The sequence below is a fragment of the Embiotoca jacksoni genome, unplaced genomic scaffold (assembly GCF_022577435.1).
Source record: "Embiotoca jacksoni isolate LCO1_2020_lvr unplaced genomic scaffold, fEmbJac1.0.p SCAF_82, whole genome shotgun sequence".
Lineage (NCBI taxonomy): Eukaryota > Metazoa > Chordata > Actinopteri > Embiotocidae > Embiotoca > Embiotoca jacksoni.
This window is the reverse complement of record NW_027185439.1, coordinates 27,501-45,000: the sequence shown is the minus strand read 5'-3', so window position 1 is coordinate 45,000 and position 17,500 is coordinate 27,501. Positions and strand designations below refer to the sequence as shown.

At 43.5% G+C, this 17,500-nt stretch overlaps 1 protein-coding gene across 1 annotated transcript in view; it reads left to right on the top strand.

Annotated features, from left to right (window-relative positions):
- The window catches only part of LOC138192134 (thyrotropin-releasing hormone-degrading ectoenzyme-like), a gene marked incomplete at its 3' end in the record, with an annotated part of 83,791 nt that overhangs the window by 43,096 nt on the left and 23,195 nt on the right, over positions 1 to 17,500 (top strand). Inside the window, 1 exon segment of the mRNA XM_069139357.1 lies at positions 16,253 to 16,407. Coding sequence (XP_068995458.1) covers positions 16,253 to 16,407 — 155 coding nt within the window.

Sequence of the window (17,500 nt, the reverse complement as noted above, 5' to 3'; positions counted from 1 at the left end):
GGAGGTGGAGGTGGAGGTGTGTATTAAAGTGTCAATGGACTTCATTGTGTTGCTTTAAAAGCAGAGTGTGTTTAACGATGATATAAAGTGTGTTTCTGACGTGTTTCAATCCACTTTTGCTCATTTAAAAGTTTTTCTTTCCTACTAACGGAGGTTTTTCTTTCTCTCTCATTTTAAAATGTTCCTGAATCTGTTTTAAAAACTTCTGGTTGCAATGTTTCGGTGTTCGTTGGCTAAAATTGTTAATTTTTAATCTGTTGGAAAAATATTAGCTTTGATGCCACTGAGAGATTTTCCATTTCCCTTCAGAGCAGTCGGGGTTTTCCTGGAGACCGCAGAGGACAAATGAAATGTCTCCGCGTGCGTGTGACTCGTGTGGACGGCCAGCAGTGATTAAATGTCTCTAATTGGTGCTTTTAAAGACAAAGAGGAGCTGAGGCGGCTATTTTAGTGTCAGTTCAAGACGACGAGAGCTCGTTACGCAACACACACTCAGAGGGCCGTGTTCCTGTGTGTGTGTGTGTGTGTGTGTGTGTGTGTGTGTGTGTGTGTGTGTGTGTGTGTGTGTGTGTGTGTGTGTGCGTGTGTGTGTGTGTGTGTGTGCGTGTGTGTGTGTGTGTGTGTGTGTGTGTGTGTGTGTGCGTTTGTGTGTCGCAATCAAAGAACAAACGATGGAAGAAAAAATAAAGGAGACAAAGATGAAGATTCTCCAGAAGAGAGATGCTGTAAGTAACCGAGACGGCGGTTCACCTGAGGAAACGCCGATCGATTTGAAGTATTGATCGGCGGTCTGAGTGGATCTTTCTGTCTCGGCAGTAATGAGGCTTCATGGGGTTTTTAAACTTAAAGTTTTAAAACACTTTTAGTGGACGTCTGGTCTGCGTTGGGCACTTTTACACTTTTACACTTTTACACGATCTTCTTCTTCTTCACCTCTTCGTCTCCGAACCGTCATCTGTCCTTCTGACGGACTCGTTCTGAATCCTTTCCGACCTTCGTCACTCCCAACAAAACCCTTCTCCATCGTCCTCACCTCCGCGACCTCACGGTCTCTTTCATCGGACGTCGTCCTCCTTCCCGAAGTCTCCGATCGAACGTGAAGAATCACCTCAGAAAACACAAACCAGAGTTCTCCGAGTTCGTTTGAAAGCACGAGGTCGGCGTTATTTCTGTATCTGCTGTATTTATAGTCGATGAAATCCCACGACAGACCCGACAGTCGTCTCACTGTACTCGCTGACTTTTCCTACAGAGGACGTCCATCTTTTAAAAACAAACAGGAAGTAGTGCAGGGACTATTTTCATTAATTATGATTATGATTAATCTACGTTGGTTTTCTTGTGTCAGCATTTGGTTTTCAACTTTTTCCAGAAATGTATTTTTTAAACGCTGCCGTACAGACAAACAGGAAGACATTTATTGGGGACTATTTTCTGTGACAGATTAATCTACGTTGGTTTTCTTGGGTCGGTTGTTACTTTTAATCCTTTTCTTGATTTCTATGGGAACAAAAATATATGGTTTTATTTTTTAAAAGGGTGCCAGTATATTGTTTATTGTCCATTTATTTGGGACTATTTTTCGCGGCGGATGCACACAGCTGTGGTTCACCAGGTGTCGCTTCCAACACGCTCCCTCCTGACCGGACAGAAGTTGTTTGTGTTGTCAAATATTGTTTATTTTTTATTTTTTGGAAAGCCGAGTTTGGCAGCCGGATCACCAATTCTGCAGGTCCGCAGACCGGTTACCATGACGACCGAAGTCGTACCTGTAGGCTTTGTGTGTGTGTGTGTGTGTATGTGTGTGTGTGTGTGTGTGTGTGTGTGTGTGTGTGTGTGTATTCAGGTGTGTAATTTTCGTGTGTTTCGCTGGCAGGCAGGTTGGTTGGTTGCCAGTTTGTCGACTGAAACTCTCCCTGGCATCACACCGCCAAGGTCACCACACACACACGCACACACACGCACACACACACACGCACACACACACACACACACACACACACGCACGCACGCACGCACACACTCACACTCTCAGTCTCTCAAAGAGTTTTCCACCTTCTTTCTTTCTGTCTCCACTTCACCTCCATTATTTTCTGGAACACACTCCCTCCCCGTCTGCACATAGATATATATAGAGCAGAACTACACACACACACACACACACACACACACACACACACACACACACACGATGAATCCAGAGTAGGGTTCGCTGGCCTCTCACCGACTCAGTGACCCAACATCTGTTGCCATGGTGATGTCTCTCCCACTCTCTTGCCTCTCTGCATCCCTCTGCTCTTCGTCTCCTGTGAAATTCAGATTGTCTTTATTGAAATGAAACGACGGCCGTTACAGTTGAAGAAGAAGAAGTTCGACCTGATGTCAGGCAGTCGAACGTTCGCGGTCACGTGATGTTTTTTGGGGGTTTTTTTTCCGCTAGATGCAGTTTACAGAAAGTGAAATTAAATTTGGTAATAATTTGGTCCAGATTAATAATACTTACAGGTGCGTTGTAGTTTCGTTGTGTGAGAAAGCATCAAGTGTTGAGCTCAGAATCAATCCACTAAATCACTCCACTTTCCTGAACGCTGTTCGTTTTTTTTTTTAACTCGAACCACGTCAATTTCCACGTAGTTTAGTTTTCCTAAAGTACGTGACAACGACACGTCTGACGAGTCAAAGAAGCGGCATAAATACGCCTCCCTCTACTGGACGAACGTGTGTATTACACACTTTGTATGTGTTGAAGTGTCGACAACTCACGTTGGACGTTAACGTTGTTTCTTTTAACTCCCGACTGTTCCGTTACGTTCCAAATCACGTTTATTGCTGTAACCATGACGACGACGGCCCTCTATGTTTGTTTGTGTTGTTCAGACTCGTGGTGTTGACGTCCTACAATAACACCAGACTTTACATGCGTTGAACAAACCGATGTGCTGCCGTTTAATCCGGCTGCTTATCAAGTCATTTTCGCCGTTCACCGTGTTGTTGTTTACAAAACCGTAAACAATGAAACTCTGCAGCTCATTATATCAACAGATCAAAACTAGCGGCGTCTGACGGGTGAACAGCGCAAATAAAGGAAGTCGCTGATGAAAGTCTGGCAGCAAGCTGAAGTGTGATGACAGCGTTTCTGTTTAATCCAGAGACTTTAACAGGAAGTACGAAGACGACTGTCGAGGAGAGACTCATCATAAACGACTATAATACCTGCTGATCGGAAAAATCACCAACGTCTTCTCCGTGGTGTGAATATTTCCCATAATTCCTCTGACACTGTGCTGCGTGTTGATTGGTGGGCGGAGTCAGCAGGATCCTGAACTGTCGACTGTTTATAAAAGTGGACGGAGCGTCCAGGTTTGAGCCTTCAGCTGCAATACCAGCGAGTGCCACCAGAGGTCGGCTCCAAAAATCCTCCGGCTCCATAGACTCCCATTCAATGCAATTCTGCATCGGCCTCATTTTTCAGACCCGGAAACTACAAACACTTTTATATACAAGAAAAAAGAATATATATAAGAGGGGATTTCTGCTCACTGGTGTCAAACTACTTTGATTTAAACACAGAAACACACGTTCCTAAAAGTTTTTTCCGTTGAAATACGACCCGTCTTCATGTCTTCAGGAGGATTTTATCTCCCGACCCGAGCAGGTGATATCACGTCAGCTTTAATGTGGGAGGACGACACAACTTTAATGATATCTCAAACCCCTTTAACAGATTAACGCGACACGCTAAACGAGGCCTCTTCGCTCCGGAGATGAGACGGTTCATCTATCCAACCCTTCAGCTGAAACGCCGCGTCAGCAGCTGATGTTTTTTCCCTGTAAATGTCCCTACAAGCTGAAAAAAAAGATAAAAACACAGTCTGACTCTTTTCTCGGGTCGCTTCGTTAACGAGTTCCTCCGCGGACAAATTAGGACACGTGTCGGCGGCCGAATTAGGACGTGTCAAGAGGCGTGACGACTGTGCCGCGGCCTTAGCGTGTCCTGGATACGTGTTCTGATTTGTAAAGGAGGAGGAAGAGGAGGAGGAGGAGGAGGCGATGGAGGAATTAATCCTTTTCTGATCAGGAAGTTGTCAGTTCAAATTCCGATCAAATAACGGATCCGTTACCTTTTTGACAAACGTGATTCTACCGGTACGGATTCATCTTTTTTTTTTACTTTGAAATCTCATTAAAATAAACACACACAGAGACACGTCCCCCCTCCCCCCCCCACCCCCCTCCCATCTCGCTTCGTGTGTGTGTTCATCATCAGATCTCAGTGGACTCGTCCTCCCGGGACGATTCAACGTCTCCGTGTGTGTTTTAAAAATCAAAGAGAAATCCCGTCAGCGGGGAAACGTGGACGCTTAATGAGGAATAAATCCATATATTTCTGTCCTTCTATGTGGAGCCTAAATACAGAAACGAAAGGATTGTTCTCGGCATGAATCTATGAATATGTGAGTGGAGGACATCCCAGCTGATAATAACAGGTCAGAATAGAGACACTTAATTATTTACTGTAATCTAGTCACTCAAGAGTTATTATTAATTATTATGCCTACAAATACCAAGTTTTAGAATCTCTTAAAGGTCCAGTGTGCAGGATTTAAGGGAGTGTAATATTAATAACTGTTTTTTTATGAGCGTGTATTCACCTGAAATTAATAAGCGTTGTGTTTCCGTTACTTTAAAAAAGACCTTTGTATGTACGTAAGGAGCAGGTCATGTTTCTACAGGAGCCCGGAAGAGACAAACCAAAGATTCTAAACTAAACTAAGGAAAACCGGAGGTTTTTTTTAAATTTATTTATTTTTTATCAATGAGTCTCAAAGATACAGACAGAAATCAGCCTGTTGTTTGGTAGAGCTGCAGAGAAGAGATGTAAACTATACCATAAACCATAAAATGTCTTCTAATGGAAATCAAGACGGAAAAAAAACAACCACCGTAAAAAAACTAAAAAAAACAAGAAAAAGTGTAAACTAAAATACGTGACTTTGAAGTGCAACAAACACATCGTACGGAGGCTCCATGTGGACGCGAGCTGGTCCTCCAATTTCCCGTGATAAAGATAATAATAGTAATCATAACTGGTGTTCAGCTGCTGTCATCAGAAAGATGATAAACCAACTGTAACTTCCATCATCTCTGTTTGTAACCGTGGTAACCACCACTTACAGTACTACGCGTGACCTCCATCGGCTGATAGAGACCTCCGTGACTTCCTGTTTTACCTTCACGTGGAGGAGCTGTCCGGTGCTGAAACGTCGTAGAGACGGGAGGTTTTCGTTTTCTTTAAATAAATAAACCGGCTCCTTCCTATTTCGGTTGTTTAGTTCGGCGCCGTTGTCTCGAGGCTCGTTAACCTCGGCTAACGCGTTCAGATGTGCGTTATTAACGGTTCAGGGCGAAAGCGACGCGCACGCACACCTCCGGACAGCGCTTCAGCCGAACACGGTGACATCCTCCTAATGAGGCCCGATCACGAGCCCCGAAGGCTGCGCGGACAAAAGGAGGATTAAACCGTACGAGCGGATTAAACGGTCGCCGCTCTTTTGATCGTACGGCGGGCGGTGACATCTTTGTGTCGGGATGTAGGTCAAAGGACACGTTTCTAAATGAAGTTCTGGTTAGAGAGGACGACTCGAGGTGCTTCGATGTTTTAATGCAGCCGGACAGCGCTCCACTTCGCTTTATAAAAGTATTCAAGAATTAATATTTAATTGCACAGACATGAAAACGTGCTTCTCTTTTTTTTCTCGTCCGACCTGGATGTCCGGCTGCTCTCTGAAGATTTTAAATGGAAGTTTAGAGATTGAATTTAACGACATAAAGTTGAAGTTAATGCTTTAAGTACATTAAATCACAATTAATCTCATATTTCCACAGCAGTGATTGTATTTTTTTTTTTAATCATCCAACCTGGAGATTTGACTGTATTGTAGTCGAAGGCTAAAACGGCAGATTTTTCAAAGGAACTTCTGTATTAAAGACTCGTGAGCTTAAAGATTTGAATTTATAAGAATCGTTATTGTTTTGTGACATAATTAACTTCTACTTAATGCTATAAATTACTATTAAATTACACTTGATCTTATATTTCCACAGGTGTGATGGCGTCTTATTATAGTCCAACCTGGAGGTGGACTTGATTTGAGTCAAATGTTAAAACGACAGATTATCAATGGAAGTTCTGTATTGGATTTGTATTGCCTTTTTTTTTTATGGGACTTGTGATACTTAAAAAAATGTATTTATAAGAATTGTTTAAATGGTGCAGAAAGTACATGTTTTTGTGTTCCAACCCAAATTTTTGGCTGCATTAATACTTTTAACTGGAATTCCTGCCTCAACCCGGTTGTTTGCGTCACCACGCTCTGTGCTTAAAACGGAAGATTTCCAATGGAAGTTCTGAACTACTCTCACGTTAGTTCCTTTTTTTCATCTCTTCTATCAACCTTTGCTGCAGTAGAAATGTTAATATTCATTAGAAAAATAAATGCAGAATCAATAAGTACTTTTCATGGACATGCATTCATGTTGCTCTCCGATGTCCTTTGGGGCGATAAATGTCGCGTGATTAACGAGTGAAGGTGTGTTTTGGACTTTTTCTTTGTACAAGCGACTGCAGGAACGACGGCGTTAAATAAAAAGCACAGGAAAAGTTTAATTACTAGATTAGCTTTTCCTGCTCTGCTTCTCTGTGTGTGTGTGTGTGTGTGTGTGTGTGTGTGTGTGTGTGTGTGTGTGTGTGTGATCCCAGGAACCAGGCTAATTAATCTCTTCCGTTGCTCTCTGTGTCTCTGCAGTGTATTTCTTGTGTGTGAAGTGGATAATTTATGGCTACAGGAGCTGTTTGCACAGACTTCATTAGAATATAAGGAGCCATAAATCACGTTATTACTGCGTCTACCTGCGCCTGTCTGTCTGTCCACCTGTCTGTCTGTCCACCTGTCTCTCTGTCCACCTGTCTGTCTCTGAACCCCGGTCGTTATTGTGCTGAACTTCATGTCGTTTTTTTTATTATTATTATTATTATTCCGATGTCGCTTTTGTTTTTCTCATCTCTTTATGCTGGTAACCATAGCAACCCGGCTAGCTGGAAACAGCTGCCAACTTGCTCACCGAGCAGCGTCGTTACTTTATGCGAAGCCAAAATTAATCTCTGTTACTCGGTTCAGACCTGTTGGCTTCAGATACGTTAATGAGCGTCTCCTCAACAACAACAATACTGGTGGTGAGTAAGGCCTGTCTTCGTAACCATGGCAACACACACGTACAACATAAACATAAACTGACCACGTTACAAATCCCAGCGCAAAACGTACCATTATCTAAAAATGCCACTTTTGAACTGAACCATATTTGGGACTCGTTCTGACCGGGAACCGGAGGACACTAAGCCCCGCCCACCCATAGCACAAACCTGACTGCATTACAGGCCTGTCAATCAGAACCAGACACGCTCCCCCAAACATACCACTTTTTGAGGCCTGATATCTAATAAATGGCGGGTTTCAGATGGACCTCCAGAAAACTAATAAGAAGGAGTGACTTTAGCTAACAACACCGAGATAACTGATGGACACATTTTATTCACTTTGGATTTGATGAGAGAAGTTGAATGGGAGTCTATGGAGCCGGAGGCTTTTTGGAGCCGACCTCTAGTGGCACTCGCTGGTATTGCAGCTGAAGACACTTCTGGATCGGCGTCAGACCCGGCAGCTACGAACACTTTTATAAACAGTCTGTGTTTTGTGACTGATCCTGATTGGAAACCATTTCCCATGTGACTCATGCCGTCTTCGTCTCATAATGGAGTTACTGGGTTTAACTTCTGGTGAACAACGAGGCTTCAAAGATGATGAAAGGCTGTTAAAAGGACAAACCACAGCATATGTTCCACACCATTAGTCACACCGCCGCGACTCTACATATATAATCAGTCGGCTGTTTGCTTTTGCGCTTTGTGTGACAAATCCCGAAGATCTGCTGAGATGACGCGGCCGCAGACGCTTTCACATACTGATCTGGAGCGCCGCGGAGGACGTTTTACAACGCGACACCGCGGCGGCTCACCGGGACCGACGAGAGAGAGAGAGGCGTGACGGGAGAGAGAAACAGATGGCGGAGCGAGAAGAGTGATCTGTGTGACAAAATGTGAAGAGAAACGAGCAGATGGAGAGAAAGGAAAGAGAAGAAGAAGAAGATGTCAGGGCCGTGAAGAGGAAGACGAGCGGATAAACAAAGCAGATGGAAGAATAAGACTGAAGACAGAAAGAATAAAGACGTTATATAAACAGTCCATCTGTGGCGGCCGTCAGGTGGAAGACGTGACCGATGCAAACATCACGGCGGCTGGAAGAAGACTTCAACAAAACTCTCCATGGCAACCACGCTGTGGGGGGGGTGTGGGGGGTGTGGGGGGATAATGGGATGATGGAGCAGTAGATTGTGTGACAGCTGTCCGCCGGTGATAATGGGTGTCAGGGCTCGTCGGTCGTCACCGCCCACAGACGCTCTTTAAGATAATAGTTAGCGCAAAATTGCCGCTCCCGGTGCGTCCTAACTTCACTTCCTGTCTCATTTTGTTATTTAACTACTGTTTAAAGAGTGAGAGAGTGTTAAAGACGACCTGTTAGCACATTCACAGACGGCGGATAATAAGTAGCGGTAGATGAATGCGCTTCAATCTGTCAGATCTTATTCACATTAAAACCTCAAGTGGAAGTTGGTAAAAATGGTTCGGCTGAGGTGGAAGAAGTTCCGATCTTTTCGTATAGACGATAAAGTGATTTTTGTTTTTTTCCACATTCAAGAGCTGAAATCTCGTCCTACCAACGTGAGTTTTTGTTCATTTGCTCTTTAATCAAACGATACTGTGCGTACATAACGCCTCATCTGGCCTTGACCACCTCTTTGAAAGTAAAGCAGAAATCTGAAGGTTACAAAAACGACGCTGCCATTCAGGTGACTTTGACAAAAGGAGTCGACAGGAACAAAGAGAGGAGCTCGGACGGGCAAAGGTAATTAGTAAGAAGTAGTTACATGTCTCAGCGGTCCCTGCAGCGGCGTCACCCGCTAAAACAGAAGCCCCAAAAATAACAGATTCAACAGACCGGGCGGGTAATGAGACTAATCAGGTCGTTTATGATATTAAATTATACTTTTCCAGCTGTGCTACGACGCTTTTTAAAGGGCGACTCTGCTCGCCCGTTAAATGTTTCTCAGCTTTTATCGCTGCGGGGAAATCAAGGCCTCTGATTGGCCGGGCTGGCAGCGAGCCAAGCCAATCACCTGGCCCCAGGCGAGTTGATGGGTTACCGTCCTCTGAGTCTCCTCTACAAACACACACACACACACACACACACACACACACACACATATATAGATTTTCCACTTGTACAGAGTGACAGAGAGAGATTTAGAGTTTGAATCAGGACTGACAGCTCGATATCTTCACAATCACCTCGGTGTGCGTCCGTCTTTGTGCATGAAAAGCATCATTTTGTTTGTTTTGTCGCTTCAGATTGAAGGACGTGTCGATCTCTATGAACATATCTGCATAAATGGGTGCATTAGTTTCCATCTTTGGTCTAAAGCTTTGATCGCGTGCAGGTAAACACTCAATGTCGAATGCCAAAGAGGCGAAATACATCGGTCGAAATGGGATTATAATTTATTACCTTTGTTAGAAACTCTGAGGTGATTACAAGACGATTATACTCACTGGTTTCTCAGGAGGTTTGTTTTTAGGGTTTCCATTCTTACCTTGAACATTTCCAGTAGTTTAAGTATGAAGGGTGCCACACCAGAAATGGTTACGGGCACTTGTAGACACTTCGAGGTACGACTCGGGCGCATGAGCGCGGCTCCGATGCCAATTGCGCAACCTCAGTCCCTGCTGCGATTATAGTCTGGAAACTGTTCACCTTAAGGTTTGCTCAGGTACTCTGAAGGGAGGACGAAGATGATGAAAGAGTCCCAACATTGGCGTCGGCGGTACAGTTTTCGGCGCTCAACGTGTGTGCGGATTTGTTAAAGGCTGCTCTAATAGTTTCGAAAATTCACCCCCGAGGTCTTACCTCCATTAAAATGCAACGACCGGCTCCCTCAAAGGATTTTGGCCAGACTCAGATATTCACAGAGAGAATTTAGGTCTAGTAATTTCAGACTACCAAACATCTGCAGTAATACCGGCCGTCGTCCCAAGAGGCTAAAAACCGTCATCCGACCGATAGCCGACGGCTCCCGAGATTGAGGACGTTCACTCAGCCGCGACCTCATTAAAACATATCTACACTGTCTTCAGTTTTAAATCATCTTTAAGGCCCAACGGTGCTGACAGCTTCAGTTTGTAGAGATTCCTGTCAGTATGTAGAGATGACGCCGGCGGAGCGATCAGTCCGAGCCTCCGACACAAAGACGAATCAGGTCCACATGTACGACTCAAACGTCAAACTGACTCCTTTTCTTTTTCACTTTTTCTACACTTTTAGGTGTTTTAGATTTCCTTTCTTCTTTTGGCATCAACTTTCATTAAATACTCTCACGTAGACCGTAAACCGAGGTGAAACGGTGCACATAGTCGTTCCAAGACGTTCGGTACTAGACTTCTGTTTGGTACAACCGGTGATCCAAACAGTTACGGTCAGAACTCCTGGAAGTCATTGTACCGTTGCTCATGAGCTACATCATGCTAGCAGGGTTAGCCTTCAAAGCTGCAGATGCTGCTAGATGTTGTATTAGTCTCGTGTGGTTTAATCGTCCTTCTTCCAGCCGGAACTGACGGCTTCTCTGCTCACGCTGATCGGGACAATCGACGGGTCAAAGCTTCCAATCAGTTTTTGTCCGATGTCAGTTTTAATTTGACAACTTTGTCAGCAGTTTGTGGAGGAAACTCTTCTGTTTGACGATACGACATTCTTATAGTCAATTCCAGGGAGAAATGTTTAGATGTGGTAGAACCAGACCTCAACCCCGTCCAACACCTTTTGGGATTATTATTATCGTTTATTGTCAGGAACCGACTAATCTTAGGTTTGGGTTCATTGGGGTTATCCCGACCCTGAAACCCAAATCCTTGCAACCCTGTTCAACACCTGGTTGCTGAAATCAGAAGGTTGTTAGAGCAGCACATTAGTGCAAAAATTAATCATTAAAAAATGACATTTATTCAACTCTTACAGGAAGATTTTCCTTCTTCCTCCCCTCAGTTTGAGCCCTTTAAATTTTCACAGCCTGTCTCAATCTTTTCTTCAGCGCCATGCTCAGGACCAGCTTCTCCTTTTTTTTTTTTACCTTTTTCCTTCCAAGAACAGGCAAATCGTTGGCGTGATATTTATTCTGTGCGAGACCCTCACATTATGCGGTGTAATGAACATTTCAGCCTCCAGCAGCACTCGCTGCAGCTGGTTTGTTATTTGCGTGCGGCGGGTCGGTCTCCGCTCAGCGGCCGCTGCAGGTCGTCCGGTGGCTGCGGAGGCGTTTTAACATTCAAAGTCGAACTCTTTGCTTCGTCTTCTCCTCTTGTGTCTGTTGAATATGGAGCAGTTCTTATCTGACGAGCTAAAGATAATTGGTGGACAAGTGGAGCTCGACCGCGGAGATGGAGGGGGAGTGTAAGAAGAAGACAAAAGAGGGGGTTTGTCTGGGACGTGTGAGGCGGAGACGAAGCTCGGGGTCGTGCCCCGAAAACATGAACCGCTGAGTGAAGGAAGCAAAGAGAAAAAGATACTCGGCCTTAAAGCAGCGAATCCAAGATGGAGACCAAAATATATTCTATTAAGGGTTTCTTCATTAAAATTTCACCGGGGTGTTTCCTCCGCTGAGGAGACACCGGTCCACTTCATGTCGAGGAATCACTCTCACATGAAACTGAACCGCATCACTGAATAACCGTGTTTTAACAATGAAACATTTAGAGATATTTGACATTTAGTGCCATATTTCTTTTATTACGAGAGTTTTTCTCTCTAAAGTGCGACAGACCTGCAGTTATTAAGTGAACCTCCACATCAGGATGCACGTCATCGATGTTTTATACAGCGCTATCGTACCTTTTGGTGCAGTTCAAAGTGCTTCACAGATGATTGACAGGCCAATAATAAGACAGATTAGTTATATGACAGAAAAATTTAATACATTTGAGAACAAATTAAAAAAACAACAGTTAAAAACAAATTAAAAGGAAATTAAGAATGTTTAAAAAAAAACAACAACACTTTAAGACCAACGCACGCAACAAATTAGACATAAAAGACAATGTAGAAGATAGATTCAAAGTTGTAAAATAGGAGTGAGATAAGAAGTATAAAAATTGGGATGATGCTTTAAAAAGTTTAAAAGTTAATCAGAAGGTAGGATTATTATCATTATTTATAAAAAAAAAAAGATTTTCCACTTTTCCACAACGATTTACAACAACATAAAACTTGTTTAGTTTAATTTAGCTCATGTGACGATAACGCAGATGACCTCACTATGACATCATCAGGGTTTTTTGTTTTTTTACGTATTTTTAATTCCCTCGATTGTTGCTGTAATATTGGGATGAGTCGGATGACTAATGACTGCTAGACCCACTAATGAACAAATGGTTGTTGTTATTTTAAAATATCTGACAAAAAGAAACACGGTAAGAAATATAAACGAGAAGCTGCCGGCGAACACTGAATCCAGGTGAAACATGAGAGTGTGAACTGAATGAAAGTTACCTTATATTGTGTGTGTGTGGGGGTGGGGGGGTGGAGAGGGTCTGTGTGGGGGGGTGGCAAACCTCCTGAAGGTTCACTGCAGTAAAATGAAACGATTCATTTCATTTTAATTTAAATGTCTATCGAGTATAATGTCTCATTTGCATATTCCGCCTTAAACCAAATGAGGGACTCATTTGCATTTCTTGCCTTAAGTTAAACCAATCGTGTCTCTGTTTGACCCCCCCCCCTCGTCACCCCCGCCACCCTCGGTGGGCCAATCAGTTCTGCTGCCTGAGCATCAGCCATGTGGATAATGAGCTGTCAGCCAATCACGTTCGGCCTTGGGTGGAGAGAGGCCGGCACGGGATTGGACGGGCCCGGCTGCGGACGAAGCGCGTCCATTTCCGCGGTAACGTGTGCGGTTCAGAATGCGTGACCTGAGCTGCCAGTTACACCCCCCGTCTGTCATACTCCGCCTCCTCTCAGTGATGCGATTTAGTCAACCACGGCTGCATATGTCTTTTTAAATTGGTTGTAGCCAATTAGGAGCGCTGCAGTGTCCATGGAAACGCACCCGGTGGTCTGTGGTGGTGCGTTCAGTGTCCGGCAGCAATCAGAGCATTCAGGAAGCTGGAAAAGTGGGAGAGTTCCAATTTATGAACATCCGACTTCTGAGTTTAACAGCTGGAACGATTGATTCTCTACAGAAATAAAAATGTTTTTTCATCTCCGGGTCTGAAAAGTGAAGCTGATACAGAAGTGTCTTAAAGTGTAATACCACTGAGGGCCAGTAGGGGCGGGCTCCAATAAAACCCCGCCTGTGTCTGTTTGATTGACAGGCCTGGGGTGCAGTCAGGTTTCCTATATTGGTCCATTTGTTAGTGTCCATGTTTTTTTTATTGACTCATACTGCCCCCTGCTGCTGTGGAGGGCAAAAAAAGACTGAGCCACAAACGTTACCTGATATTTTGTTTGATGTTTTTCGGTTTGACTTGATTGACAGGTGGTCCAGTCAGGCTTGTCGATATAGGTGGGCGGGGCTTAGTGTCCTCAGAATCCTCCCCAAGCTCGTCCAAATACAATCACTTCTGGCTCCAAAAACCCCAAGATGGCAACGATCAAAACACCAAAGACGTTAATCAACGATAAAACATAACTGTGAATTAATTTAATCCGCATATAAACGACCTGTGAGGTTGTTGGAATAATTAATTTAGATGATAGAAATCTGGAAAACAAGATCAAATGAGGCTTGTTATCAGCAGAGGTAGATCATTTAACAAACCTTATCTCCGTCCCTCGTTAACGAAGACATTTAGATGAATGCGTGTCGACTTGTTGCCGACGTCGTGTCTCTGACCTACGAACCGTTTTTCATGAACTACGAGGAGCTGATGACTCGGCGGGTTTCTGATGTCGCTCCAACAGCTGCTGAAGGCCGCTAACACAGCCGCCCCCAAAACATTCACGTAAACACTCTGAATACTTTTATTTTTATTTTATCAGTGCAGACTTCGATCTCTAAATTTGAAAAATAGTCAAAAAAATCATCTCCATAATAATGATTATATTTTCTATTTTTCTTCAATAGTCTTGTTTTAATAAACGCCAACTCATGATGCTTCTAAGATTAATTTTATATAAATATATATTAATTATATATCAATATAATTAATATATTAAAATTAGTTCATATTAATATTTTTTTTTTAATGCAGGTGTGTCAGAAATGAAATGTTGCTCGTTTCAAATTTCACACCTCCGACTACAAACAACATTTTAGAGCTTTTCGGCGCTTTTTAATTCATATATCTAAAAATAAATGACTGTTATCTGTCGGTACTTTATTATAGAAAGAGCAGACTGAAGAAGTGGATCAGTAGAACAGATGAGGAACATCTGAGGGCACACACACACACACACACACACACACACACACACACACACACACACACTGATGAGTGTGTGTGTGTCTTTATTTGTTTGTCGTTCTTCTTCAACAGCTGCTGCAGAACTGGAACAAAACTCTGAAACACAGTTTTCTGTGAGCAGCAGCTGTTTTTAGGTCTCCACGAAAAAAATTAGAACACACAGAAAGACACACACACACACACACACACACATACACACACACACACAAACACACACACAAAGACACACACACACACACACACAAACACACACAAAGACACACAAACACACACAAAGACACACAAAGACACACAAACACACACAAACACACACAAAGACACACAAAGACACACACTCCTTCTTCGTCCTCTTGTCGTCTTCTTGTTTGACAGTGTAAAGTTCAGCCAGCTGATCCAGATGTTCTCCAGTCGGATGTTAACGGAGTCTCGTCCCGTCACACTTCTTTGTTAGCATGTTAGCCTTTAGCTTGGAGCACCTCTGATAAATGACTTCAGTGAACTTGTGAGGTTTCATCACGGACGGCTGAGTTTAGTGTGACACCTGCAGTCAGCTGTTCAAGTCAGCGTGTGTGGGCTACTGTCTCCGAGCGACGGCAGCTAACCTGCAGCCCGTGCGATGATTGACAGCTGTCTAACCGCGTCCGATGTCATCTTTTCTGCTGAGATGATTGACAGCTTTGAGTCGCAGATTAGACTGACAGGAAACCGCGGCGAAATGAGACACCTGAAGAAAACTGCAGTTCAGTTGGTTTCATAAAAAAAAAAACTTTCATATTTACAACTTTTCTAACAAAAAAAAAAAGCCACTAGATTTATTTTGTTTTTTATTTCCTCCTCTGACTCTCGACATGAATAGTTTGTACAGACCATAATGGTGATTTTTAGAGGTAAAAGTGTGAAGTTTGTCCTCTTATTTGAGGTAATAAATCAAAAAGTAGCTTCCACGGGAACCCGTCCGATCCTTGACATTAAACTCGTCATAAATTCATTTGATGTTTGATTTCTCGTCCTCGTCTCTGAGCTTTAAGGACGCAGCGCAACTCTTTTACCCTTTTTTCATTTCTGTTTAAATTGAAGTCGGCCGGCTTTAATTGCCGTCTCAGCCCATTTTAAATGGAAATGAGGACCTGAACTCTTTTCACTGTGAAGCTCCACTTCCTGCAGAAACCAGGTGTTTGTCCTCGTCTTTCAGGACGTCTCCTGCTCGTCAACCTTTAGGTTTGAGCAGCCCTTCAAACTAAAGCGTCTCAGACTTTCTTCTCCGCCTCGGCGACTTTCCCTCCGACTCTTCGTCCGGCGACGACTCGCTCGACTCTCGTAAATCTTCTCAGCCGAAGCTCAACTCCGGTCTCATTTCCTCTCTCTCTCTTTGTGCTGCTCTCTTCTTCCTCGCTCCTCTTCCTCTCCCTCACGCAGACGTATATCTGTAATACTTCCATATATCCGTGTGCGTGCGGATGAAAGGAATCCTTTTGGCAGCGGTTGTTAAAATGACTCATGAGTTTAATTTGAACCTAAAATGGGATGTGCTGTGATGCCAGCAGTCGTTCTGTCACGGCGAAGTGGCGGTCGGTGAGTTTATTAATGGTTGTTGAAATGTGTTTATTTATTTTTTGGGGTTCTCAGACCTGTTGGCGGTTCCCAAACATCCGTACGCCGCCATGGAGAACTGGGGGCTGAGCGTGTTCGTGGAGCAGAAGATCCTGCTGGACGCCGAGGTGTCGTCGTCGTCCTACCAGATGGAGCTCACGATGGTGGTCGTCCACGAGATCTGTCACCAGGTAGGAGACGCCTTTTTACTTTCAGCTTCGTAACGCTCAATTTGTAGAAGTCCTCCCCCTCTTCACCTCCTTTAACTCCTGTAGCTCCTCCTCTAACTCCTGTACCCCCTCCTTTAACTCCTGTAGCCCCTCCCCCTCATCTAACTCATGTAGCTCCTCCTCTAACTCCTGTAGCCCCTGCACCCCCCCTCCTTTAACTCCTGTAGCCCCTCCCCCTCCTCTAACTCCTGCAGCTCCTCTTCTAACCCCTGTACCCCCTCCTTTAACTCCTGTAGCTCCTCCTCTAACTATTGTAGCCCCTCCCCCTCATCTAACGCCTGTAGCTCCTCCTCTAACTCCTGTAGCTCCTCCTCTAACTCCTGTAGCCCCTCTCCGTCTAACTCCTGAACTCCGAAAATGTTTCTCAGATCACGAAGTAGTAAATATATATATATATATATATATATATATATATATATATATATATATGCTTTAAAATTTTTAACATATTGGAGTTTGTTTAGTTTAGTTGATAATTATGACAATAATAGTTAAACAAATTTGATCAAATGAAATAAAAACAGCATTTGATAACAATCAGATTTTCAACATTTGGTTGAAAGTTCAGCAACAGACGAAGAAGAGCTTCTTAGTTCTGCTGAATATTTCAAGTTTCTGGGTTTTTTTTATGAGCTGCCGGTGGATGTTTTAAAGCTTTTTTTTTTTAAAGGATATGAGGTAAACAGGAAGTGTTGATGATGCTTCCAGTAGTTTATCTTCTCGTCTTGATGGACTTTAAATGTGAAGTTTCCTCGTTGCTCGTCAGTCAAAACAACATCATCGTAATCGTGTTCTTCAAGAGAAAACGATGCAGCCGAACTCGTTGATAGTTTGTCGCTGAGTCTGAAGCTGAGAGACGACGGGCGTTTTTTCTTTTTCGTATTCAACTTTATTACTTTTTTTTTTTTTTAAAAGACATCATGTTAAAACCTTCTAATGAAAACCAGGCTGAAAAAAAACAGATGTAAACAGACCGAATGAGACAGAAGAAGTCTAAACAGCTTCCTGTGTGTGTGTGTGTGTGTGTGTGTGTGTGTGTGTGTGTGTGTGTGTG